Here is a 25800-nt window from a genome sequence, read left to right on the forward strand (position 1 = left end):
TCAGGCAGCGAATAAAGTCGAGAATCAGAGATTCTGACTAAAAATGCGATTGCAACCTTCCCTCTAAAGCTTTGCCAGGAAGGCGGCTCGCCACAAACCCAATACAGGGACTACTGGAAAGCTATTGAGTGCTCTTCCAAAAGAGCTTTCGTGTCTCCATAAACCTTGGTTTTGGGGTTTCGGCATGAGAAGATAGGGACAGCAAGAATGCCCGTTGCTGGACTGTCCAAGCACTTCAGTGATTCACAGCTAGGTACGTATTTCCTTAAGAGTACACAAAATAACAACATTGATCTACTATGAATCCAACTGTTGTCTCCTACTGCCACAATAGGAGAGCACCCGAACCAAGTAGCCAATTCTTTACCAATTCTTGAATCGAGGTAACTACTGTGACGCTTATGCATACTCTAGCCCACTACACATGGGGTAGTTCCAAGGACTGCTGCTATTTTTGCATTTTGCTACGTTGTGTTCGTTCTGTTGCAAGCGTTGGGGCTGCCCACCGTGATGGCCAATACGCCCGTAGACCTGTGATCTAGTCTGTTACAGCAATATCGTTGTTATCTTAACCCCCTTATGTTTACTTAGAATAAGATACGCTTTACTATGTAACTGGGTACTAGCAGATTTCGCCCTGTCTGGGACAAGAATCAAGGTATTCGCGACTAGGCTCCTATTGATGTATCTGTGTTTCGCGCAACTGTGTGTACTGCATAGACCACTCCTGAGGTGCAGCGCGCTGCAGACTGCTTGTGCCTTTCGTCCAACGCCAGATTCCTATGGTTTTAGGGAAACGGATAATTCAGTCTTTTCTGACGGCGCGTAGGCGAGTCCCCACCACGTATCTAGTTTGTCGTAATGTTGCCGAACTCCGTATGAACAACAACTACAACATGATAAACATCCGTCTAAAATGCAATGCACGGGCCGTATGCGGTAGGCTTTCCCATTATCTGATCCGAAGACGCTGGGAATGACAAAGGCCTCATCGGCTCGAGGAGGCTGTGCGTATTTCCCCTGCCACTACACTGCTACCTGCCATTATTTATTACTACTGATAATGATATTCATGTTTTTAAAATCGACCTGAAATGAAAAATACGGCTGGGTAATTACTGCCTCATTTCACTTTTCATAGTTGGTGAGCTCTCATGGTGAGTGAAGAGCGCTTCTTTCCAGGCCTTAATTAATCTGTTCTTGGTTTGGTCAACTTTAACTTGTGAAATAAGTCCGTCGGCTCTGCTTGATCAGTTTGATGGTTGCATTGGAGCCAGCCCTTCGAGGAGTTGCCCAAGTGTGTATCATGCTGTTTCGTTGAGTTAAACAACAATATCTGCGCCAGAGTATAGCTATACTAGCAGGATGCATCACTTAAATGGCCACAACTTTGGGCATTTGAGAAAGAGACAATAACTCGTGAGCTGTATGGGGGATTACGTGCGGTAACTATTTGTTTTTCGTGAGAGATCACGCAATGCATGGACAAGCTAAGACCCATTTTCGGCTAAGCACTGTTGCAGATGACAGCTTGAGAGGTGGAAACATGATCTTCTACGCGCATTTGAGAGTGAAGCAGCGCATTGAAGTAATTTGTTAAGGGCACATGTTGCGGCTCTCCCAGGATATAGAAAACATGTAAAACAACCAAGCTACAAGCCACAAAAAGCTGGGGAATTTGTGTGTGGCCCTAATTCGACGCGCGGCTGTTACATATCAGGAATGACCCGTTGTATCAGGCTCAAGGAGCAAACACCCCATTAGTGAAGGGAGTACCGTCTTTGGCGGGCAAGAAAAAGAGAATAGGCCGTTGCCAGCATAAGCGATATCCAATAAAAGCTTCCTCACGATAAATTGCGGTTTCATTTGAAGTCGGGGTGCTCCATATTTCTGGACCACGAATGCGACACTAACAGTCAAATGCACTGAGAAAAGGTCAAGTTTTGCCTTCAAACCCTGAGCTTAGAATCCTCAGAATAATGCTCTCTGATTCTGAGCAGTGTGAATTTGCTTGCCTCAGAAAAAATAATCAGGAATCGTAGATGACCACGAACAGGCTCGAACATCGAGAAAATATATAAAGATTAGCAGAAGCCACTCTTGCCAATCGGCGGGGCGGGGGGCAAAGGAAAAATCAAGATACAACAGCAGAAAGATGGGGTAACAGTAATTAAATATCGCAGGACAGAAATGAGTGAAGGAGAAGAGAATCATGAGCATTGATTCGATACATATGAATGGGTAAAGTGCCGCACACTAGGCGTCGTCCAATATTGAGCCTATTACTCCACTCTGTAACCACCACTCATCAAGTGCATGTGCTCCACGCGTTAGAACAGATATGCTAAAACATATAGAAATTGTCATCTTGGCATCGTGTCCCTTTCTTGTTCCTTTTTAAACCACGGTGGCCTGCCCCGTGGGGCCGACACTCCCGTACCCAAAGGGCACCGATTTAGCAGAGGAGTGTACTCCCATGGACAGTTGCCTCCTGATTCTTATTTGCCCATATGTTTTTGCAAGTGCGTTTATCAAAGTAGGCAGCAATACCCCAATTTTCGATCTATATGTGTCTATGCACTCAGACGGTATCGGTGGGCTTTCCATTGTAACGTGGATATCGATTTGTGCCTAAACGGAGGTGGTGTGTTTGCCAGTGCTTTTTGATCGGTTTATTTACATTTCCTCCCTCTACGGCTTTTTCAGCTATGCCTCAGTGCCACTGAGTGTCCGACTTTGCCAAAATCTTTCTGTCTTATGTTGGTCTAACCACATGCGTGTTCGTGCAAACCGCAGTGCCTCGAAACCTTCTCCCTTCGTTCATTCGGTTAATTTTCCTCAGCTTATCTGACTCTCGGCACCTGTACAGTATGGCTGCCTCTCCCTCAGGCTAAATAGAAGACAGGTAGCTGACGCATGCAAAGTGCAAGGACAACGCCAGTTGCGCACAAAGCCATTGAAACACCTACAGGGACGATCATAAATCAGAAAATGGACTCTAAGGAGGAAATGCGTCTCGACCTGGAGGAGCTGGCTTCATTTCTCAAGACTTCAAAGCGAGCTTCAGTCAGCCGATTGCTGAGCGAGCAGTGCCAAAGGCTTAGGGATCAGATTCAAGAGGTAACCCGCCCTGAGTCCCCATTTGTAGAAAGTGGAGGCAGCGCATAATGTATCAAGTATCGTATACAGACTGCAGGCAGCCGGTGGTCTTCTTGGTCTATGCCCCGTCACTTTCCTGCCTTAGTTCCAGCTTTTACGAGTATGCTGTAGCCTCATTTCTTCTGTTCTTCTGGCCTTTACATGCTTTGCACAGATAGAGCGGATACAGGAAAGCGCTGCACAGGCTCCTTTATCTGTAGAGGTTAGCTCGGCACTGCAGATATTTCAGTTGACGAATGTACACTCCTCTAAACCTAGCAACGTAGGGCTAGTCGTCTTGGGTAATCATGACTGTAACACACTTGCGACACGATTTCAGCAATGCTACGCCGATCGCGAAAGCCCAGTCAGAAAGGATAATTTTAAACGCTTTAAAACGGCAGTGGTGTTGTTACATATCTGTGATTAGGTAAAGGGCCAAGAAAAGCGACAAGACCCACCTGCTTGCTGGGTTATCCACAGCTAGCATTTAGGGTTAGGGGCTAGAGCGACGAATTGAGGCGTGAGGTATGTGCTGTCTGCGTCCATACGCACTTGAAGGTCTTCAATACCATCGACAGATTTGCATGGGACCAAACCCCTCAGTTCGTCAAGTGAGCGCAGCATCTATCTACTACTGGTCTTGGATTAGATTACAGAGCTCCTTTGTAGATTTTTTACGACGAGAGGATGGAAATAACAAAAAGCCGCTAAAGAGGTTTGCGGATGTTTTGGCGGTCTGCTTTGAGCTTCTTTTAGGGTGTATGTGGAGCTGGAGGGCCTGGCGTCCGTTCGCCCTGAAGAAGCATCTGCTCACTTCGAAGAGCACAGTGCAGAATTCGTTGTATGCCGAACCAAAGATCACCCTCTGCACATGCAGTTAAGGCCAAGCACTGGAATACGCATGCCTAATTAAGAGCAAGGCCAGGACTGCCAGACGGCCTGGGGTCCCAGCCTCGGTAGATATTGAGACAGCTATGTCTGCACCCTTACTTATTCCGCAGGTGCGGAATTTAAAGCAGAAGAATTACTCTTTAAAGTTCCAGCCGCTACACGCTCCTATCGATGTGAAGAGTAAGACAAGGTCATAGTCCCTCCTTGCCTTCGCTTCAGCCTGGGGTTTAGCGCTTACGGTAGTGAGCCCTGAGTTTGAAGTCTAGGGTGTGAGGATTGCAACACAGCAAGGGTCATGAGGTGATTGCAGGTATGTGGGGTGAATATTCATAAAGTTACATGTCAAACAACAGGGGGCTCAATGTACAGCCTGAGGCCTTCACTCCTACAGTGAATGTGACCAACTATGCTCTCCGTGCTTCTTTGGTGTGCTTAGAATCAAATTTTTCAATTAAACGCAACACCGCGACTCTGCGTTTAGCTAAGGTGCGCACTTCGCAAACCCCAGAACGCGAGGGACAGACAAACGGATCCCGTGTCGGCTGAAGTCGCCAATTCTGATATGTGCGCGAAATTGAATTCACCAGAGTTGCCTGGTTACGGGTTGAGTCTAGACGGGTCAGCGCACTAAGCCAGCTGTCAGTGCTTAGGATAAGGAACTGGGTTTTTCGTTCAGCTCCGCCCCGGCGAGCACTGGGAGTCGATCGCCAAAATAGCTCATCAAAACGTGATTCCAAAGCCAGACCTCTCATCAGACCCTTCGCAGTCCATAATGAGCATGATGAAGAGCCTCTACGATCAGGTAGCTTGTCATTTTTGTCGCTTGCCCACCCCGAGCCATCAATCAAGTCGCTTGGGTTTTAGGCTCATAAGTGCTCTTGACGTGTTGCCTCCCGTGCCCTTCTTGCATATCCATATATACCCATATACGACGACCCGCATAATCCTCCCCTCCGTCCGTCTCCCCGCATAACGCGTTCTCCATCTATGATGTAGGCGCTTCTTTCCAGCCTTGCAAGCGCTGCCTTTTGTGTCCTCAGGGTGACAGCGAAATGAAGAGAACAATTGCCAAGGCATGGGTATAGCCTCACCCCCGACGTCCTCCCAATGCCCTTCCCAGTTGTGCCTGTCAACCATACGCTTTTGCTACCCCTTTTCTGCAAGTCGAGACCCCGCACTACAGTGAACGTCTCCAAGTCAGCTACCCTCAAAGAGCGCCCCTATGTCATGCGCCGATTTAATTGACGTTTCCGCGGCTGTCTTCCCTGGAGCTGTGTGCAGACCGAGTCCCAAGAAAGAAAGGTGAAGGGGTCGTTCGCCGATGACGGGATATTCTAAGCCCTTCGAAAGGCGATACAGGGAAAAATGGTCACGGAAAAAGGTGATGATGATGCAGGTATAGGTAAACACCCGTAGATGAGAATGGGTGGGAAGCGAGATTTCACGCGTTGACACAATCAGCGCCTGTTTCGCCTATCTGTACCCCCCCTGTCTCGTCTGTTCCGGTATTCGCCCTGGCTGAGCTCGCTTGCTCTACGCTGCAGAGCTATAGCACCTACACTACACACCGGAAAAGGAATTTCCGTGCTACTTGGATTTAAACCACTCCTCGTCATTTTATGCAATGCGGGCTTATAAAGGAGTAGGCAGCTAAGTCCCTATACATACTTTTGTTCAAAATCTACAACTGGCAAACCATACGACGAATTACGAGCCTGTTGGAATAAAGCACTTGAGAAGCGCCTGGGAGCGATAAGAATGCTAGCCCAACTGTTCCTCAGTAAACACGCCCGCAGCGCGCCGCGTCACATTCAACTGTTGTTGTAGCATCTGCACTAACTGCAGCTGCTTTACTTTAGAGGAATGAAACGAGAAGAGTGTGTAGCGCCAATGCCCGGCTTTCCGTGGCGCACGGGCTTGTAGCTCATTGAAAACTCTCCGAGGTAGTAGCCAACCATCTCTGGCTGAACACAAGCAACAAATGCATGCCCAAGCAAATGCCCACTAATCGAAATCACAAGAAAGCAAGGACCCTCAGCAAATACTGGCGGAATGGGACACGAAGGCCGCATGGCTCCCCGAAGCGCAGTGCCTGTGTGGAAGCGCACACCGTACCTCTCGCCGTCCCATCTATTTGCTGCTTCTGCATCGTAATCCTCCTCCCTAATTCTCTTACCTTAATTTCTACATTGATGAACTGCTTGCCGTTGTAGATTCCAATTACCGAGCCGATCATCTCCGGCACCACCACGACATTCCTGAGATGAGTATTGACAACAGGCGGCTTCTCTCCATAAGGCAGGTGCTTCTTCGCATTTCTCAACTTGTTCATCAAAGGCAGAGCCTTCATGTTGATCCCCCTGCTAAACTTTCTCCTCTGCCGAGCCCTGAGCAAATCGACGAGCTTGTCCAGGGGAAGCGTCACCAGCTTTTCTAGGTCTACGCCCCTGTAGGAGAACGTGCGGAACGTCCTCTTGCGGGGTGCCGACGCGTCTTCCGCCTAAACGCAAGCATGTATAACGAACATGAAAAATCAGATGCCACAGGATGGAAAACACCTGTACCAACATAACTATCGATTACTAGAGCGGGAGACGGGATGATCAAAGAGCCATGCCGATATCAGAGAAGAAACCCCAAGAGGTATATAGCGAAAGAAAGCACAATAGAATGGGAATTAGAAGTGAACCCTGGAAAATAAAAAGGAGAATACGGCAGAAGAATGGCATGAGTGGAGGCGAGTTTGACCGGGTCCAGGAGCTTCACTGCCTAGAGTGACGTCAATTGCGTCCGATCCCGTCGCAATACCAAACTTTCTCTACAGAAAAAGATTGAGATGAAGGCAGAAAGATGGAGAGCTGCGTGGCGTCAGCCGAAACAACGCAGAGGAAGATGGGGGACGGCAGGAGGGGAGAAAAAACGCACCATTTTTGCTGAAGGGAGAAATGAGCAGACGCGAAGGAAGAAAGAGAGGAATTATTACTATCGGTCTCCCTGCAAACCCTACAACAAACCACCAAGACTTCAAAAGCTGAAACTTTGAAACCAATAGCCCCGCAGCCTCTTTCCGCATTTACGGGTCTGGGGAGAGCCAGCCCTAACCCCACGGCCAATGACACTTCGGTCAAATTCTCGCCTTACCGGTGGCCCCTTGCAATTGTATAAATATCATTCCCTAATACTTTATGCCGACTTTGGTCTATTTGTATAATTCAAACGCACAGGCAGAGGGGTCTCCTCTCTCCCAGGCCCTCGTGTGTGGGGACGGGTCCTCTCCTGCATGCAGACAAGACACTAAATGCTTTCGAAGCTCATTATGCTCCCTAAACAGCTTCTACTTGGCCAGAAAAGCATGCAAGGTCATCTACCTGAAAGTGTGCTGTTTTGTGGTATCGTCACGTACACTTCCCATAATTGCCGTCGTTTAGCCAGAGACAGGTTAAGGCTGATTAGCTCTGGATTGCTCATAGTGGGCTGCGTTCCTCTGTTCTGCATTGAAATACAAATACTGCAGCTATCCCTGTGGATACCACAGCATAGATACTTGGGTGCTCGTAGCTTGAAGCATAGTGTAACGCTCCATTGTAGGCTTCCGTAGGGCGACACCTAGCTCCAGACGCGATACAAACTTGTTTGGAAGCTGTTGATTAATTTACTAATATTCTCCCACCCTCTTGTGCCCAGTCATCTAAGGACTCCAGCACCAGGGCAGCGGGATAACTAGGGTGTGCGCAACCGTACCCTCAAGCCCTATTAGCATTCATTGCTAATTGCACACAGCGCATACGCGGAGAACATTGCGTGTATCTGTATTGGACCAGCAGTACCTAGCAACATTAAAGGTAAACGAGCAGCCAAGCACGTAATTTAATGCTCTACCAGTTCTTAGTCCCACATAGCGTTAAAAATCTTCATTTTTGTCAGACCCCTGACGTGCTCCCCTCACATGAAAGCCAGGCTATCCTGTTTTGCACCTGTACATCGAAACCAGCTGCATACAGTCAAGCGAAAGCTTTACCGACCTAGCACCACTCCCAGGCAGACAAATACGCGAAAAAATCGAAAATGAGAAGACAGAAGGCAGATCAACCGGTATAAATTGAAGGAAAGGACACACACTAGCCCACAACGCATGAAAGACAGAATTACCATAAACGCGGAGGCACGAGTGCTTGTTGTCTTCGGATCGCTTGAAGGTGTGAGCTTTCTGTAACACAAAATCAGAAGATCTCAAAAATATGTAAAGGAAGGTAAAATGCACACTAGCGCAGCAGTGACTTCGCGCCTCATAGGGGAACGTTTGCACGCTGATTCAGCTAGCACATGCAGCACAGCCGATTTTCATGCTTCAGCAAAAGCAAATGGCAAAGTCTAAGGACAAGATACCTTACAGTGACTGAGCATAGATCTGAGTGTACAGGACACCTTGCCAGCAGTAACTTCCAACCTTTGGAAGAACTATCTTGGGTTGAGTCAACTATTTCAGGCAGAGCATGCGCTTAGAAATGATAATTAGAAAGGGCCGCGAGAATCTCTGTCCATGGAGAATGGCACTGTGAGCCCAAAAGAAGTGCGAATTCCCTCTAAGGCAGATAGACTGCGACTGCTCCTCCTTCACTCACTGAGGCTGGTATTTCCAACGACGATTCCCTAAAATATCCTTTCTAGTGTGCCCTTGGCACTTGATAGTCTCAGCATCCAGCACTTTGCTGACTTTGCTAAGCAAGTGACTAGCGTGGAGGTGAAGAATTCACAGGGAGCCGAAAACCTTTGGTGAGTTTTTCAAGATCTTAAAAGGCCAGTATTGATGGCGATGTCGCACGCCCACCCTATAGGGCAGCCGAAACAGTAATAAAGGCCAGTAATTTGTGAGAAAATTGCAGATGCTCCTAGCCGGCCTGCGATCAGTTTCTTCTTTGGCTCACCTTCTGGTGGACCTCGTAATATTTGTCGGCTTATTAGGATTAAACATGTATGTTGTAGATCGCAGCAAACAGCCCCTTATCCGAAATCCATGCAATTCTTTCTTGATCTGTGTGCATGCATTGGCATGCACTAGGCAGCTGGTTTCTTGCTACCCCTTCGCCAAGGGTGGCTTCTGATTCTGGGCCACTAGGTTTTGGGCTTACATCCGAGAACAGTTCCTTAATGCAGAGCAAGGATGCGGGAGTGCAACGAATACACTAGTTTGCTGGTGTAAGATAAAAGCTCTAAGCACAGGGAAGATAATTTGACCAAAGAATTGAGCTTTTGTTAGCACAGAGTCGCAAATACTGCGGATGCCTACAGTCATGTACTCCGGTTGCCCATCTGGCTCGGAATGGCTCGTACTGGTCACATTGTAGTCGATTTGTATGCAGAACCTAAACGCACGCCAAAATGCACTAACGAACTTTGGAAACTTGTAGGCTTCGCTGCTTTAGGGAATTCTGTGGGGCATTCATACATGAGTGGGCAATATCATTAACCACGACAAAGCTGAAGCAAGGGAGAAAGTCGAATTATTCGCTAAGTCTACCAATAACGATGTAGATGCTGTTCCGGCCCTTGACTTCTGGCATTCCGACAATACAGTTCATGGCCAGCGGAACTTAAATTCTTTGAAAGTCTAGAAGGCCTTGCAGAAGTACGGATCCAGCAGATATGCACAGTTTCGGCTGCTGACGACGGGAACATAACGATGCATACTCATCTGTCGCACGACACATCCCAGTCCGTCAGAAAGACCGTGAGAGCTCTTCAACACTGGTGTGCATCCAACTATTGCCCGCAAGAACATTGCCAATAGCATTTCGCGAGCGGCAATGCAGCGTGCAGATGGAACGTTCGACAGGTGGAATCCTCGCTATGCTCTGAACATCAGCAGGCCAACCTTTAGCCGCTAATGCCTCAGCCTTTCGTCATTATGAATATGGCGATAGTTGCGGATGTGTGTGTGCCAAATACACACGCCTCACAAAATTCTGAGATAATCCGTGAACCATCTTAAACAAGAGCGGTCGCCCCGCACAATCGTGAATCGCTGAGGCATCGAAAGAGCACATTTGCGCCCTTGTTGTAGGTGCCCCTCATCTATTTCACCGTGGAGTCGTGCAGTAGGAGGCATTCAAACCAGCTAAGAGGGCTAGAATTATCAGTGTCCCGAATACTTCTCACAAGGGATGCCGCATGTGGTCTTCTCCTTGTAGGGAATACCGCTGCTCGGCTTCTTTGAAGCAATGAGAATAATACGCAATGATTTTATGCACTGGACAGTTTGTAGCTATTGGGAGAGAGAGCACCTGTAGCTTTTGTTGCTAGGAAGATATGGTACTAGTAGAAAGGCTTTAAAAGTACCGAAGGAGTTGTATGGCAGCCCACGAGCTTTCCTGCTGCCGCATGAGCCTTCTCTGACGGAATCCCACGCTGCATTCTATTAGGTAGTTTAGTCAAGAAAGCATCAACCCGAGCAAAACGAGGAAGCAAATATGGGTAATAAGATGCAAGCCCGCATAAAACCTCGCGCTTTTCCTACCTGTACCTGGCGATAGAGGCCATTGATTGCTTCAAATTTTGCCGGATCTGGCTCATTTTATAGAGCCAAGCGCGAAATGACAGGAAGTTGATTGCCCTCTTGAAAACGAGCACCTGCATGCCTTCGCACAATACTGCTCGCCCCGCGGCCGCTCAAGCGCATGCCATAGATTTTGGTGCTGGTTTTAGATATTTCGGGTGAGAGAGTCATACGATTCTCGTTGATAAGGCCATTAAAGCGTCTGAGTCCATTGCCTTTGCATTTTGGCTGGGCACTCGACAAGTGTAACAGCATGCAAATATGCGTAAGCTTACCAGTGCGAGTATATAACGCCGTTTGTGTGCCTGTCACCAGGGTGAACGGCGTTTTGTAAAGAAGTGTATGTGGAATCCAATGCGGACCGGAGTGTCTCTCCGTGTAACCTGTCAAAAACTCCACCAGTATTAGGCACGAGCAGCTATTGCTTGGCATTGATCTTGTACCAGTGCTTAAACTTAAAGCACATGCAACACTTTCCTTTCTTTTTGGCACCAACAGTGCGTTATGCTCAAATGTGCTGACCTATTCCTGCATTGTGCCCCTTTGCGGCAATAAATCCGGCTGCCACTTAAGCTGCTCTTCATGCTGCGGAGGCTTTCGATTCCTCGCATCAGCCTAGAGTTGACCCAGGGATTAGTTCATTACGGGTTGATCGGCAACTGACAAGTGATAAACCTGCTGGCAGTTTTTCACTATTTAGTACATCTGTGAATTTCCCTTGATATTTCCCATTCCACCTGTTCGTCGGCTGAAATTTCAGCAGAATCAATGAAAAACTTATTGCAGAGCCCATAAGACCGGATACATGCTCAGAACCCTCTTTTCTTACTGCACTACCGGCGGCAGAATGACTCTCCCCTACCTTGCTGACGCACTGACTCCACTCAGCTCACCACAGATTAGCTGAGCATTGCTGAGACCAAACTCTGCTTCTTCTTAGCGCTTCCCAGCACGCTAACTTTGAGAGGGCGCAGCTGAGGCCTATGCGCCCCTTCTCGAAAGTCCCTAAATGCATACTGAGGATTGCACAATGGCGCACTGGTCCAGTATACAAGTAACGGACCAGTCTGATAAGGCCCAAATTCCAACTTGAAATAGTTTTGAACCACCGTGAATTTTGTCACTGATCAGCAACCCTGGATTTCACGGACGGCGCTGCCGGGTACACAGGCAGATTGTCTTTTTACATCATGCCCGCGAATTGCGGATCCACTTGTCACTCAGTTTTAAGCAAAGTTGGCAATTCTCAACCTTTAGTGTGAGCTAACGTGGGCGCAGGATTCACCCCGTTTTTTGGCCTCCATATTTGGCCATATACCCTACGCTCCCATTTATTGTTCCACAACTCGCGGGTGGGTTTACCCTTTCTTTGAGCCCTCTTTACCTGCCCAGCAACCAATTTCGCCAGACCCAAATCCCGTTGCTCAAGTTCTTTGACCTTTTGTATGCGCATGAATTCCAGTATTGTGTGACCCCGCTTTCTTACAGTAGAAGCGAGGCCTAAAGTTCCTTCGGCACGTTCTCCTGAAACACTCCATGCAAGGTCTTGGGAGGGAGGCACTTCACTAAAGACTAAACATAAACATGATATAAAGCTATTAAGTGTCTTTCCGAATGATTTCCCGCCCATCCTTACCCTTAGTTTTCGCGATCTCGGTACGAGGGGAGTCTAACCGCTAGAGTGCGCACAGCTGTACCTTTTTTAGAACTCTGAACACTCACAACTAGCTGCGCAGCGTCTAGCACTAGCGCACCCAACAGTGCATCGTGATGTAGCGAGCTGACACTACTCTGCGAAAATCAAGACGAACAGGCAAACCAAGTAGTGGATTCCTTGCTCACTCTCAATTTAATATAACGAGCCTGGCAGGAAGCGCTTACGTGTTGCTTTGCCCGTTGCAGGCAGCGAGGAACGCCAAGCTGCGCATAGGGAGTAAGCTGCTATGCACAAACAGCTAGACCGCGCTCCATTAGCACAAAAGCTAAGCAGTAATACACATTAGCTACGTGGAAGAACTGGACAGAAGCAGGAAAAGATTTCATATTGTCTAAGTGCCCCAGCTATTGAGCACAGATACCAGACGCAGAGTCACAACTTTGCATCTCTCACTCTCCCAAATTAGCTCTTGTAATTAGATTTAAATGGTCGTTAAGTACATGATTAAGACTTGTGGAGCTGGCTCATGGACACTAGCTGAGGGGACTGATGTGCCTAGAGTGCCTTGCTCTTCAGATCTGGGTAGTTCTGCCCCAGGGAGATGTCAGGTTTCCAGAAGCAACGGAGATAGTATACCACCTACTCCCAGAGCCCAAGCTCCAGATTATGACTTGTAACTCGCTAGGCATAAGAAGGGAATCCTTGAGAGGGTTTTACTATCTTGTAGATCAGGACAGATCCTGTGAGATGTGAACCCAGCTCAGAGCATGGACTTTGATCAGCTGGCTCCAAACCACGACCGTGAGAGCTCTACAGCTCGAAGGGCTTATACTGAATATGGTTGCGCCGCTTAGAAAAGAACTGGCTCGCTACAAGAATCAGCCGGAGGCCTGAAGGAGACAGGGCCCCCCCAGGGCATCCATGGCAGCGCCCTCCATAGGTACCCCTCGGCAAGTTTAACCCCTCAATTCCGGTTGATTTATAGTTTTGATACTTTTTTTCAAAGTTTTGGCTTTCTCTTAAGCCTCTGTTCCTTCTCCGAAGATGCTCTTCTAATAGCAAGGTCAACATTGGATCACCTTCCCCCTGCGGTTCTTCTTTCACGTCCCAGAGCAAACCTCTTTTCACCATTAGGGGCTTTGTATGGCCGTAAGGAATAAGATCTAGCTAGGGCTTCTGATTCCAACTGCCGACAGCGTATCTCCTTTGTGGGAGGCGGATGTCCCTCCTTTCTCCCCCGGCCGAGCTCGTGGCTGCTTCCGCTCTGACCCTCCTTTTCCCGCTTTCTTTTATTGATCCTCCTCGCAGAGAATCGCAGCCTTCGCTCCCTTGTATTGCGGAGTCCTCGGGCACAAAGCGAGTCAGGGCGTTCAAGTCTTCCGCCGACGGCCAGTTCTCTTTGTCCTTCAGCCTGAGCTCGGCGACCAAAGCGGTATTGGCTCGAAAGATCCTTGTAACAAGCTATCCACAAGCTTCAGAACCTATGGTTTAAGCTGCTTTGTAGAGGCTTGGACTGCGGCTTTGGTATGGAGCAACAATTCTACCCCCTAAAGAATGGGCATCTGAGGAGAGTCTTCCCTCGCTCATTTCGTCCCTTGCGGTTGCCCGCTCATTGACACCATCAGAAGTCGCCATGATGCTGGTAGCTCAGAAGGAGACAGATGCAGAGGACCGGGATAGAGGACTCATAGAGCCTTGGCCTCCACCGGCTACGACGGTGCCAAAGGCTCCAGTGGTGGCCTCTCCTGCTATATCGGTGGAATGGCAGGATAACAGCGTTGGGTTGAATGCGCAATCTCCTCCACGTATACTAGAAGGGGGGCTTCCAATTGAACCTCCCCTCTACTTCACTGAATCGCTGGGAGAGCTTCAGACACACGTGAAGGGAAGACAGGGCGCTCGGCCAAGCAGCAACAGCTGCTGGATGCTGTTGCTGCTTACGCTTAACACCCTTACAGTATGTTGGGTGTTTTGGCAACTGAAGCAACGAATGGAACAAATGCTTCATTCGCAGGAGGCAGCCCTGGGAGACCTCGCGGATGTTGTCAAGAACCGAGCTCTCCAACTCCATGATTTGAGGGCGCCTTTGGGTTCACTCTCTCCCCCAGAATCTTTCCATGACGAGGTGTTTTATGAATGGGGTGCGGTAGACATGGAAAAAGAGGGTTCTCCGCCGGCAGTAGACCCCTTCAAACAAGAATTCGCAGTGGCGGAGGGTTCACCGCCACTCAAGCAACCTGGGTCGCTGCATCGAGGTCCTGGAACAGGAACATTTATCCAGCGATCGAGGACGTATGGCCATTCCGCTGAATTTTTGCTCAGTCCCACAAAGACCTCTGGAAGGCCTCATCTAGGCTCGCAGCGTGTAGGCTTGGACGAGTTATCAGACGTAGGGCCCCAGCCGCAAAGCAGCCCGAGTGCGGATAGCCAATTGACGGAATGAAGGAATAGAGGGTGGAACTAGGGGAATAAAAGGGGAGGAGGGATCTACTGCTTAGTATTTCGACTGCATGCTCTCAATTTGGAGTGCTAAACAGGAAGAAGTCGGGGCACCCCCCGGATCTGCGAAGGTGGTCACTCGATGCTACTACATTCGGGGCAGGCGATACGCCTGTGAAGTCTTTGCTAAGTGCTGGCTTTAGTTGCGGACTTTGAGCTGCAGAGATGAATAGCGAACTGAGCCAATAAGCAGCAGCAGGCCTTTTGGAGTAGATACTGCGCTAAAACACAAGCAACCACGCCGAAACGGTGGGTGTGCTGCATGTGCATTTCATCACTGTCCTTCTGTCGCTTCCTGAGCGAAAAACCAGACATCTAAGCCCTGTTGTATCCATACGATGGGCTTTTGCTGTAAACAAATGCAAGCAACCGACGTGCATGCCTGTACCTTTTTAGAAACGGTAGAGCACCCAGGCAGGATTGTCGGGTAGTAAAAAACATAGATGGCGACGATGCAGAGAAGGTTGTTTTAACAAGGGCCCAAGACTTACAGAGCAAACAAACGTAGAGTATTGCAAGGAATCGCACTAGGGAAGCCACGGAATATTCCTTTTTTGAGTGTATACAAAACGCGCCAGTCCCTGTTGATGATCTATGCACATATTGGCTATTACCAGCCCCCAAAACTGCAACTATCAGTAAGGCGATTTGGAAGGTTGTGAGTAGGGGAGATCAAACAATGAATTGGCCGATGGTCGATCACCGAGGGAGACACCACGGTTTCGTCTCTCCCTCCCCCACTGCAGCCCGGGAGTGGTTTTTGCGCAGACTGTTGCATCTCTCTCCCCTTTCGCTCCCTCTGCATGACTAACATTGAATTTCACCCTAGTGAATTATTAAGCGCACATAATTTTTGCTTCATTGGCTCTTTCATTCCTCGGATGTACGAAAACAGAAACGATGACGACAGACGTCGCCAATCCGCCGCTGCAGCGGTCACCTACGGCAGAAGATGGCCAAGTTAGTTTATCTCCATAACGTGACCCGTAATTCATAAGAACTAAAGGGAAGGAAAAGGTGAAGAGTGAATGCCTGCACTCAGTCTACAGATTGCCCCCCCTCCCCCGAGATCCCCAGCAATCTCAGTCCATGTCATCAGCGTGAAGCTTCTGCTACGTCCCCCCAGAGAATCTGTGTCATGACCCTTCCTGCTCCGTAGCTAGAAGGATTTTTCCGGCTTTTTGAGCTGCACTTCCCTTTCTTATCGCTAGCTGCTTTCTGCAAGGAATGTACCTACTGCAATTCGCTCGCTTGTAAACTTCCCGTGTCTGCTTACTTAATGAACGACATTCTAGACTACCCTGCTTCACCCACTTGCTAGGCAGTCTGTCGAGCGTACATTCTTAGAACACTGATGGCTTTGAGCCCAGCAAGTAATCGAGCACGGAACCGAGCCATCAGCAGCCACCCCTGCAGATGTCTAGTCCAAAGGGAAAATTGCACACGCACAAAAGCAAAGGAACAGGCATTACGCGTGCGGCAGAGCTTATGTTACTGCCTCTCCCAACTGATCATTTCGCTGCTGCTTTCCCCATTTGAGGGGGTGCTAGACGCTAACAGGCACAAAAGCCTTTGCAGCCACTATAGCAACGGGCAGGAGGCGGTAATCGACCATATACACGCATTAGACAAGGATTAAAGCACAGCCTGAATCATGGAACACTCACAGAAATCCTAGCATAAACTTTGTAGACGGATGCTCGCTCCATAGGCGCTTTGAAACCGGACCTTGTACAAAAGGGCTCCTCCTGCGTCCAACCGCTAGTGCGGGCTATAAAGGCACTTGCAAGAGGACGAACGGGGGCCCTTTCCGCTTTAAAGACATATTTTAGAATGCCTCCGGCGCCTAATGAGGTAAAAGGATAATGCACAGCATCACGACGTTATTGGTGCTGTTTGTAATATTGACGACAACTTGTTTATCTTTTCGCCTCTGCAGTTCCCTTCTCCGGAGCAGAGTGCTGCATTCCTTAAGGACGGCCTAAGCCAGCTGCAGAAGATTCCTTCTGATGGCCGTCTGTGTTGCGTGTCTCTCTCGTTGTCTAGCCGTGGTCTCTCCCAGCTGCTGTTAGTGTGCGACTTTAGCAAGTTACTCTGCCTCGACGTCTCGAACAACAAGCTGGAGTGTCTTTATCCTGTGAGGCTTGCCGCAAACCTTGTGCACCTCAACGCCAGAAATAACCTACTCAAGAGTGCAGCAGAACTCTCCGCCAACACAAAACTCCAGACTGCAGACCTCCGGAATAATCACATCGAAGAATTAGGTGAAGACGGTAGCTCAGGGGTGTGGCACGTGGTCTAGGGTCCTAAAGGCCTACTGCGCACCCGCCGGGAAACGTGACGGTTAAGAGGTGGAAGTAGAGACAGGGCATAGGCTTGGGTAGTGTGCTCACGGTTTATTGATGCAATTTTGTTACATCAGATATTTTCGGGATGGCATTTCGCCTTTGGGAATTGTGATTGCTGTTGCAAGGTGACTGGCAGTTCAACGGCCGTCTGCGGGTTTTGCTGCTTGGAGGCAACCGGCTGGCATCACTGGCTACCGGCAATTTGAGCAGCAACAGTTTGTTGCGGGAGCTGGACATAGGAGGCAACAACATATCCTCGCTCGAGCCCCTACCTTACTTGAAGTGTCTAGACACCTTAAATGCCAGCAACAACCTACTCACAAATCTCCAAGGCATCCAAGGAGCGCCCAATGTAGTAGTGCTGCACGCCGAGGTTTGTCAACAAGTCTAAAGGTGTCCACTCAAGGGCTTGAGTTTCTATTGCACCTGACTGTCACGCTGAGGATGTGCGTGTCTTAAACCTTAGGGGAATAAGCTGGAGTCTCTGGATCCCCTGGGCCTGAGGCGAACTCCTTTTCTGCGCGAGCTGCATGTGCAACTGAATCCGGAGCTCAAAGTGCCACAGCAACTTGCAGGGCTGAGAACCGCTGAGGCCCTGCAGCGCCTCCAGCTGTCTCCAGGACCGATTACCTGCTTCCCCCACTGGCGGCTGCACTGCGTCCACATGCTGCCCCAGCTGCTGCAGCTCGACCATGCGCCCATTACAGTGGAAGAACAGGTATGTATCTGCCATGCACAGGGTTTCACTGACGCACGGCCTTGCACCCCAGAAAGAGCAAACAAGCGCAGGTGCTCTGCCACTGTTCCTGCATGCGTCTGTAGCTGGCCGCGGCAGAGGCTTTTGGCGACTTGCTTTATGCCCGGCGGAGGGTTTGGGAGTCTTTAATTCCCGAGGAGCCCTTTGTCGATCGTCGCCTTGTAAAACTGGTGGGAGCAGGGGAGGCAATATCTCCAGCAACAAAGCACTAGTAGACGAGGCAGAAAGCAGACTACGGGCAATGTGTTTACAGTGTCCGCACATGGGCGCTACATCGAGGTCGTTACGTTCAAAGTGACAGCATAGGCGCTAAAAAACTAGTGGGACGTCGCAGCAGCATTCCCAGCGGCCCCCGTCGAAACAACAAGAGGCGCATCGAAAAAGGAGGCCTACTCGTGGCATGTGGCGCGACCGGTCTTGCATAGAGTGACTCGACTGTTCCCGTAGACCTACCTTTAGACGCTAACAAAGCGAGCAGGTGCTCCACAAGGGTGCATCGTGCAGTGTCTGGTTGAAAATGTGTGGCTGGGTCGCCTCGCCCGTTAAAAACCACGCCTAGGAGTACCGCCACAGGAACTCAAAACGTAGGCAACAACCAAAGTATTTCCGCTAAAAGCTGTCTTGTAGGAGATCCCAGGGGACCTCTTTTCCCTTTTGTTGACCCCTCTGATAATTCGATCTATGGAGCTACTTGCATGTTCTCCTGACGAGCCTTTCGCCTTCTTGAGCTCTATGCCGCCATCCTAGAACGGTTTTTCTCCCATACAGTCAAGAGCTTCCACACTGAATGCCGCCCGACAATGCGTGCTCACCCTGCGGCGCTTGGTTGCGATACCCTTGAAAAAACCCTAGTATTCCCTTAGCAAGAGGTGTGGTGCGGACCGGCCTGGCCTGCCTCAGGCGTAGTTGCTGCTGTACTCTCCACTGCTGCTGCTGTTGCCGCTGCCGCCGCTGCTGCTGTCGCTGCTGCTGCTTCGGGAGAGAGACCAGAAAGCGCGTAGCAATACGCAGAGTAACATGCCATGTAGGTGGCTGCGTCATCCGCGGCACTAGCTGCTGCCATCTGCTGCAACAACACCTGCAGCTGCGCAGCCGTCTCGGGAGACACCTGACTCTGCCCTGTAGCAAAGTAAGCGGCACTTGTAGCATCCGGTGCTGCTGTGCCTGCTGCTGGTGGTGCTGCTAAGGCAGCATCGGCTGTTTCTGCTCTCGCAGTAGTGTCTTGTGTTGGCGCTGTTTCGTTCGCTGCTGCGGCTGCATCCTCCGAAGCGCTGTTCTTCTTGTCTGCAGCGGCCGCAGCAGCAGCTGCTGCTTCTACTGTTTCAAGGTACCCCATGCCCGGTGTTTCTGGCGTCTTCTCAGAGAGCCGCCTGCATTCTAGCAGCAGTTGCTGCTTCCGCTGCTGGAGGTGGTGATTGAGCTGCAGACGCGCGAGGAAGCTGCGAGCCTGCAGCAGCAACGCGTATGACACTTGGCAGGCTCATGGCGCACCCATACGGAGGCCAAAGACTAAACTAGAAGGCCTCATTTGTCAAAAAAAAACGCCGCCTATATACAGTGTTTAAAGAATGGAAGTTTTAAGAGTGGCGTACGAAGTTGTGCGTTGGTCCTGGGAGAGGCTGCGGCTTTACAAAGCCTTCTTTCTGGATTTCGGCCTCAACACACTTCAGCACATACCTGAGTACCCCGTTCGCCGCATACCCACCAGCCGCCTCTCTCCCCTTCGGGTGTGCGTCATCGCGCCACTGTTAGTGGTAAGGGAGGGTGATGAGGGTGAAACTGGAGGCTCGCTCTGTTGGCACAATGTGCCTACTGCGAAACGTGTGTCTCACCGGAAGTATCGAAGGTCCATGGAGGAGGGCCTAAGGAACGGAAACGTGGAGGCGTCATCTTCGTACTGCAGCAGCACAGCCGCAGGAAACCCCAAAGCCTCCATTCTCAACCCGCCCACTAGATCTTGAGCCTTGCTAAAGCGCGTCTTAGCCAGCTTTCTAAACTTGCCGTTGTAGCGTGCTTCACGAGCGAAACGTCACCAACGGAGAGAAGAGCGTGCCCAAGTTGCTGTACGGACACCGCCGATGCCTGCGCACAAGGAGCCGGCGGACGCCTCCCAAAACGCGAGACATTCGGTAGGACCCCTGCAGGGTGGCTCATCATCGTCAGCGTGCAAAAGCTCAACAGAAGAAAAGATTTCAACAAGGGCAGTCCCCTTCCACGAAGCTCTCCTGGCCCTTCCCCCTTAGGAGTTGCAGAAGCAAGAAAGAAGCGTGTCTGGCACACACCCCGCGCGCGGGAGAAAATGCATCTTCCCCGCATTCGAACGCACCTTAGAGAGGCCAAGCTTCGCATTTGGAAGAGCCCAGGGAGGTTTCTGAGGGAGAGCTTCCATCATTGCATCGATATCTTCTGCATCCATCTGAACATCTCGCTCTGTGGACGGGCCTGCTCCCCGCTTTGGTTTCTTGAGAGAAAAGCGTGTCAGCCGCAGAGACCGCCAAATGGCAGTTAAGTCTTTCGGATTGCTGCTGCTGCTGTTGCTCGTGCCTTCTTCTTCTCCCGAGTCGTCACCCTCATCCTCCCCCGCGTGTCCTCCTTCCTCGTCTGGCCGAGCTGGGGATGGAGCTGCATCTGAGGCTTCCTTAGCTGCTGGCGGAGGCGGCAGCAGTGCAGAAAGAAGGAGATCCGCTTCTGCAGTGGCAGTAGCAGACGTAAGACACTGCCCTGCCTTTGCATCCGCTGGATGCCGCGATGGCGGAGGAGAAGGAGGAGGCCGTTTCTTTGGCGGTACTGGAAATACAAGCTGCTCGTTCCCTCCTCCTTTTTGCGACACCGACTGCTTCTCCTCCTGCTGCTGCTGCTGCGGCTGCTGCGAAATCGCTTCTCTTGGCTGCTTACTCTCCGGTTGCGACTCTTGCTCCTGCTGTAGATCGACTGCGTCCTCCTCTTCCTCATCACTGCCGTACGATAGCAGCAGCCCAAGCCCTCCATCAAGCTGACTTTTCTCTTGCTGATTTTTCTCTTGCTGATTTTTCTCTTGCTGCTGTTGCTGCGTTTGCTGTTGCTCCGTTCCTCTCACTTCCTGTGCTGCTGACTGCCCTTCTCCTGCCTCTTTCTGCTGCTCCTGCTGGCGGCTACTCGCGGGTTTAAGAGAGTACGCAAACTGCAGCAGCGCTCGGATGCGCGGGGGCAGCAGTTCGGCGCTTCGTGCAACAAGCGAGTGACCCTGCTGCTTCATCCAGACGTAGAAAGGATGCAGGCGATGGCCAACTGCGAGAAAAGGCAGCCGGCGCTCTTTGTCTAGCAGCAAGCGGAATTCCATACGTTCGCCCTCCTAAGCCAACACGGAGACCCCACACCGCGAGAGAAGGAGGGACGGGTAGCAGCCAAAAAGATGATACATAGAGCACCGCAGGGAACGCAGCAAAGAGCCTCGCAGCAGCGCCGACTTCCCTTTAGCAGTTGCGCAAAAAAACGCAAAAGAGGGCCACACGTGCTGCTTGGAAAGGCACACAGAAGACCACCCTGCTGCTGCTGCGGAAAACCACAGGCCCGCTGCGAGACACACTCCAGCAAGCCTGCCTCAGCGAAGACTTACCTCGCGCACAAAGTGCGCCGTCCGTTCAACGACTAAGTACTCCCTGAGGTTTTCAGGGAGGCGCAGCTCTGCGGGCAAGTCTGGAAAGGGAGGCACGAAGCACTCGTCCTCCTGCTGGTGCCGCTGCTGCGGTTGCTGCTGGGAATTTTGCTGCTGTTGTTGCTGCTGGTGCTGTTGTTGCTGCTGCTCGTCGTCTGTTTCGCGGTGCTCTGCAATGGCAGCAGACACACTGCCGCCTCTGCCAGGGGGGGTGGCCTCCTCCAGTCTTGATTCGTCTGTGGTTGCTGCCTCCGCTGTCGAGGCTTCTTCGAAGGGCTCTAGGGGGGAGGAAGCGGCAGCAGTCGCCATGCCTGCTGCTGCTGCTGGTGCTGTTGTTGCTGCTGCTGCATTGCGCAGGCGCAGCGCAGCGGCAGCATTTTGAATACAGCACAGCGTACATCCCTCGCGGCCAGCGCCACAGTGAAGAGACGGGAAAAAGCAGCAGCAAGGCCCCCCAGAGCTGCGAAAAGGGCAGCCAAGCGACCTTCACCCCAGCAGACGCAATCAACAAGGAAGCCTCAACAAGAGTGACTGGCGTTTCGAAGACAGACGCAAAATCAGCTCACCTGGCGCGTTGTCAGACTGATCCAGCGCCTCTGGTGGAGGAACCGCAGTATAATCCGGCCCTTCCCTAAGCATCAAACGTGCAAGAAAACTCTGATTCCTCAAACGCCACCACAATCCTCAAATGTGAAGGCGTAGGAAACGCATACCGAATTGCTGCACACACGTCTCACGGCCTCTTACCGCTCTGGAGCCGCGTCTCGGTTTGCCGCAGCCGCAGCTACGGCTGCGTTGCCAGCTCGCTGCTTCTTTTTTTGCTGGTGATGGTGTTGCTGCTGCTGCTGCTCCAAAGTCGGCGTCCACTGTTGCTGCTCCTGCTGCTGCTGCACAGAGGGCAAATCGTCTGAGAAGGCCGCGCGGCGTGGAAGGTCCTGTAGGCGTGCACACGGATGCAGTAGCAGTGGAACTGCTATCGGGGAAGGGGGAACGTGTGTGCTTGGCATCGATTCGGGAGTCATAACCTCCGGCAAAAAAGACAGCCCTAGACGCTGAAAGAATTAGTCTAACGACTGCCGATGCTCCTTCTGCCGCATCGAGATGCCTTTGAGCGAGAGAGAGAGAAAGAGAGCTCAGAGTCTGCCTCCGAGGCGGCCGTTTATGGAACGAGTATCCTTACCTCATAGCGCATCTCTTCTATCTCGCGAGTCTCCTGCAGTGCAGTAAGGCGCCGCTCTTCACTGCAGTTTTGATGGATGAAGGGGCCGATATTCCCCAATAAGAGCCGCACGTCGTATCTGCACGTGCAGCATGCAGCGAAGACGAGAAAGCGCCGCGTTGCAGCAGGTCGCAGCATTAGGGAGCAGCAAAATACCGCAATTCGCAGGTATGCTGAGCATCAGCGGGAGCCGCGGGAGGCCTCACGCAGCCTCGAAGGAGCTTCGCGTGAGCGGCCTCGAGAATCGGAGAGCTTGATTTCCCGAGAAGGTGTGTGTGTTGCAGCGTCAGAGGGTGCAGCTGCTCTACAGAGCCGATGGTTCACGGAAAATATATAGCAGGGAGGCTGTGTGTGTCTGTATCCGCTTACCGGTCCACTAGGACCTCTTCGCCTTCCACATCGATCTTGATTAGGCGGCTGTCTGTCGCAGCGGCGACATCGCGTGCAATGCCAAAGCGGCAAGCGTTTCCAACGATGCACAGTCCGCCGCTGCTGGTTCCGGCGCTGCTGCTGCTGCTGCTGCTGGATGCAGCTGCAGTGCTGCTGCTGCCGATGTTCGTTGCTGAGGCCGCGCTGGTTCGATTGCGCGAGCCTCCCCACGCTGCAGAGGCCATTGCTGCTCTCTTCCAGAGCTTGGCTTGAGGGGGAGGGAGAGAACCCCCATGCAGCAACAAGGCCTTACCGCACGGGGGTTTGTCTCGTAGTGGAGGAGTCTTGCCCCCGCGCACCGACGTGGAGAGGGAGAGGGAGGCCTTTCCTGAGGCAGCAGTTCGAGATTTCGAGGGAGGGAGGCCTTTCCTGAGGCAGCAGTTCGAGATTTCGAGAGTCGGAGAGTGCGTGATTGCGAGACTTCTTGAGCTGGGGTAGATTTGTTGGGCCATGCGTACCGGGGGAGCAGAATCGGTGCCCGAGCTGAGGCTGCAGACTCTTCCGCTTCTTGAAATACGAGACACACATACCCACGCACAATAAATTACGGAAAACGGCGGCAGGATAGTGAAGGAGGGAAAGAGGTGGGTGAGGGGGGAGGGAGGGCAGGGGGGCCCCTAGGGGGGGCCCCCATACTACGCGAAGTCGTATGGGCTGCCCCCCAAATCCCGGCCAGAGGGGCTTGCTACTGATTGCTGTGACGCTTCCCCAAAATAAAAAGTGCGATCCGGCTGTCGCTATTGGTACTGGTGCAGCCTTCTGGATGAGGCTGCTGCTGCTGCAGATGCAAGGCTCCCTGGCTCTGTTCGGTGAAGGGACGCACTCTGCGCGCTGCTGCAGCCACGGCGCTGCCACTGCGGATCGCGTTCCTTATAAGCTGCTGCCGTCGCATACTACGGAGGAGCCTCCGCGTTAGTGGCTGCGGGAGCAACGGCCTCGGCAGCGGCTAAGCTGCCGCCTTGCCGTCCCCCGCAGCAAACCCTCGTGTCTGCTAACGCCTTCCCTTTGCGTGGCTGTGGCACTTTCGCGCGGCTTTTCTTCCCCGCTAAGCACCAAACGCTGAGCTTCAAAGATGTTTTTCGTCATCGAACGGTGGGAGTCCGTTGCCTTGCGGCCTGCGCAACTAGGACCCCAGTATCTCGCCAGCGTGGAGGCACTCTTACGTCAGCAGGTCGAGGGCAAGTGCCTTCAGAGCGTTGGGTACGCTGAGGAATCATCGTAGCTTTAGGGGGCCCCGCGATGTGCCCCTCTGTGTAGAAAACTGGCCCGCAGCGGGTTTCCCCAGGGGGCCCTCAAAAGCGTCGCGGTCTGCATCCTCTGCCTCCTTCCGTTGCTACATTGCCGCGTGATCGCGCCTTCTTTCTCTCGCGAGGCGAGCACTTCCGTAAGCTGCAAAGCGGAGCCTGTTCTGAGATTTGTTTCCTTAGCTGTGTTTGTCGGGTGGCTCAGATACGTGGTCTGCGTCATCCGGGTGCTCCAAAATTTACCTGGCAGAATCCAAGACTCCACTGGCCTCGTAGTCGTAGCTGCGAAGTATCAGGCCATTGTTTTCAAGCCTTTCAAGGAAGAGGTCAGGTGGTCATGAGGCGACACACGTCATAAGGCGATAGGGGCTGACCTCTCGCAGCCGTTCGCCTCCGGAAACAGCGCTCTGCTCTCACCTGGCCCCCCCCCCGAAACTATCGAAACATGCAAACAAAGACTGTTTCCATGTGTCTAAGTGCGTTGCTGATGTATCAAAACCTCCGAAAAAACACAAACGGGCGACGACGGCTCTACGTGTGCGCTACCTGCAGGTCCTGGATGCGGTCATTACCGACGTCAACAAATTAGGCCTGTTCGCGCAGTGTGGCCCTCTAAAGGTGTTTGTCTCGAGGGCTTCTCTGCCTGCGTCTTACACGTTCCAGGTACATGAGCTAAACTCTGAGAGCCTTAGAACACTAGATCCGAGTTCGAGCGATGTGTAGAACTTCGCTGTGTGCCGTGCGGAGCCAGTCGGCTGCTGCCCCTTTGCTTTCCTGCACTTCTCGGGGAGTCGTGCCTGCTTGGCTGCTAGATGAGCATATGCACGGCAGCAAGCAAAGTGGCAAGCAGAAGGCTGGGCCCCAGCAACTACTACGGACCCGTGCTTCGAAATGCATATGAATTTCTAGATGCATGTATTCACGTGCGCCTTGCTCGCTGTGCAACGCTGATGCAATGCTGCAGGAGGATGACGCCATGCCAAGTTTCTCAGATGGTTCTCTTGCCCTCCGAACGGGGGGAGAGATTCGCTTGAAGCTTCTGGGTGTTCGATTCGAGGCCTCGCAGATTTTCGCGGTTGCTACGACGAACGCAGATTACTTGGGTCCCTTAGAGCCCCGAGACGCGGTTGCCCCTTAGCCTTAGCTTGGAGGAGGCCTTAAGCCGTATGGACACCTCACAATCCAACACGAACGCTTGCCCCTCTCTAGATGGGAGAGCACCGTCGCCGACGGGGTGCGGCCTTGAGGATTTATCTTTTGCACCCCAAGGGACGTTCGAGGGGTTTCGCCCTGGTTGATCTGCCTCCTGTAGCGCTCAGTGTTTTCGCTGTGCTCTGGTTTGGCGGTCACTAAGATTTCTGTCTGCAGAGCGTAGACAGGGGTATTCGCTGTACGGTGGGGTTGTGTATACTGGACAAATCTCCAGAC

At 51.6% G+C, this 25800-nt stretch overlaps 5 protein-coding genes across 5 annotated transcripts; 3 read left to right on the plus strand and 2 right to left on the minus strand.

The window, feature by feature from the left end:
• The first annotated feature begins 2991 nt into the window (after nucleotides 1-2991).
• LOC34617806 (calcyclin-binding protein) lies at nucleotides 2992-5370 on the plus strand. The gene is made up of 9 exons (XM_026336856.1): nucleotides 2992-3120; nucleotides 3314-3361; nucleotides 3700-3752; nucleotides 3898-3982; nucleotides 4143-4212; nucleotides 4469-4518; nucleotides 4709-4834; nucleotides 5073-5111; nucleotides 5314-5370. Exons 1-9 carry the CDS (start codon nucleotides 2992-2994, stop codon nucleotides 5368-5370), a joined length of 657 nt encoding a protein of 218 aa, XP_026192641.1.
• Nucleotides 5371-5882: 512 nt separating this feature from the next.
• LOC34617807 (40S ribosomal protein S15) lies at nucleotides 5883-7527 on the minus strand. Its single transcript, XM_026336841.1, has 4 exons — nucleotides 7401-7527; nucleotides 7047-7168; nucleotides 6209-6532; nucleotides 5883-5996 (listed from the first exon to the last, which is right to left on the minus strand). The coding sequence occupies exons 1-4, from the start codon at nucleotides 7525-7527 to the stop codon at nucleotides 5883-5885; spliced, it is 687 nt and encodes a 228-aa protein (XP_026192626.1).
• Nucleotides 7528-15079: 7552 nt separating this feature from the next.
• LOC34617809 lies at nucleotides 15080-18058 on the plus strand. Its single transcript, XM_026336842.1, has 6 exons — nucleotides 15080-15142; nucleotides 15250-15396; nucleotides 16434-16595; nucleotides 16696-17005; nucleotides 17215-17462; nucleotides 17912-18058. The coding sequence occupies exons 1-6, from the start codon at nucleotides 15080-15082 to the stop codon at nucleotides 18056-18058; spliced, it is 1077 nt and encodes a 358-aa protein (XP_026192627.1).
• Nucleotides 18059-18705: 647 nt separating this feature from the next.
• On the minus strand, nucleotides 18706-23313 carry LOC34617810 (AF4/FMR2 family member 4). The gene is made up of 11 exons (XM_026336843.1): nucleotides 23069-23313; nucleotides 22661-22778; nucleotides 22228-22415; nucleotides 22047-22111; nucleotides 21442-21809; nucleotides 20580-21177; nucleotides 20173-20504; nucleotides 19848-19928; nucleotides 19679-19743; nucleotides 19439-19523; nucleotides 18706-19293 (listed from the first exon to the last, which is right to left on the minus strand). Exons 1-11 carry the CDS (start codon nucleotides 23311-23313, stop codon nucleotides 18706-18708), a joined length of 2733 nt encoding a protein of 910 aa, XP_026192628.1.
• Nucleotides 23314-24200: 887 nt separating this feature from the next.
• On the plus strand, nucleotides 24201-25510 carry LOC34617811 (DNA-directed RNA polymerase II subunit RPB7). The gene is made up of 4 exons (XM_026336844.1): nucleotides 24201-24328; nucleotides 24578-24698; nucleotides 24991-25035; nucleotides 25337-25510. The coding sequence occupies exons 1-4, from the start codon at nucleotides 24201-24203 to the stop codon at nucleotides 25508-25510; spliced, it is 468 nt and encodes a 155-aa protein (XP_026192629.1).
• Nucleotides 25511-25800: the final 290 nt, after the last annotated feature.

Source organism: Cyclospora cayetanensis, unplaced genomic scaffold (assembly GCF_002999335.1).
Source record: "Cyclospora cayetanensis isolate NF1_C8 unplaced genomic scaffold, CcayRef3 CcayRef3_contig_15, whole genome shotgun sequence".
Lineage (NCBI taxonomy): Eukaryota > Apicomplexa > Conoidasida > Eucoccidiorida > Eimeriidae > Cyclospora > Cyclospora cayetanensis.

Bases quoted from the DNA above. Each gene is read 5' to 3' on its own strand.
- LOC34617810 (XM_026336843.1), bottom strand. From the start codon at position 23,313: ATGGCCTCTGCAGCGTGGGGAGGCTCGCGCAATCGAACCAGCGCGGCC. The intron at 21,178-21,441 runs GTAAGTCTTCGC...GTGTTGGCTTAG, and splicing joins CGGCGCACTTTGTGCGCGAG to GAGGGCGAACGTATGGAATT. The intron at 19,744-19,847 runs GCAAGTTTAGAA...GTGCTGCTGCAG, and splicing joins TCGTGAAGCACGCTACAACG to TACGAAGATGACGCCTCCAC.
- LOC34617811 (XM_026336844.1), top strand. From the start codon at position 24,201: ATGTTTTTCGTCATCGAACGGTGGGAGTCCGTTGCCTTGCGGCCTGCG. The intron at 24,329-24,577 runs GTACGCTGAGGA...CGGGTGGCTCAG, and splicing joins AAGTGCCTTCAGAGCGTTGG to ATACGTGGTCTGCGTCATCC. The intron at 24,699-24,990 runs GTCAGGTGGTCA...GGCCCTCTAAAG, and splicing joins TCAAGCCTTTCAAGGAAGAG to GTGTTTGTCTCGAGGGCTTC.
- LOC34617806 (XM_026336856.1), top strand. From the start codon at position 2,992: ATGGACTCTAAGGAGGAAATGCGTCTCGACCTGGAGGAGCTGGCTTCA. The intron at 3,121-3,313 runs GTAACCCGCCCT...TGCTTTGCACAG, and splicing joins TTAGGGATCAGATTCAAGAG to ATAGAGCGGATACAGGAAAG. The intron at 4,835-5,072 runs GTAGCTTGTCAT...TTGTGTCCTCAG, and splicing joins TGAAGAGCCTCTACGATCAG to GGTGACAGCGAAATGAAGAG.
- LOC34617807 (XM_026336841.1), bottom strand. From the start codon at position 7,527: ATGCAGAACAGAGGAACGCAGCCCACTATGAGCAATCCAGAGCTAATC. The intron at 7,169-7,400 runs GTAGATGACCTT...GCCACCGGTAAG, and splicing joins ACAAAACAGCACACTTTCAG to GCGAGAATTTGACCGAAGTG. The intron at 5,997-6,208 runs GTAAGAGAATTA...GCTTGTGTTCAG, and splicing joins TCATCAATGTAGAAATTAAG to CCAGAGATGGTTGGCTACTA.
- LOC34617809 (XM_026336842.1), top strand. From the start codon at position 15,080: ATGGGCTTTTGCTGTAAACAAATGCAAGCAACCGACGTGCATGCCTGT. The intron at 17,006-17,214 runs GTGAAGACGGTA...TGCTGTTGCAAG, and splicing joins TAATCACATCGAAGAATTAG to GTGACTGGCAGTTCAACGGC. The intron at 17,463-17,911 runs GTTTGTCAACAA...ATGCGTCTGTAG, and splicing joins TAGTAGTGCTGCACGCCGAG to CTGGCCGCGGCAGAGGCTTT.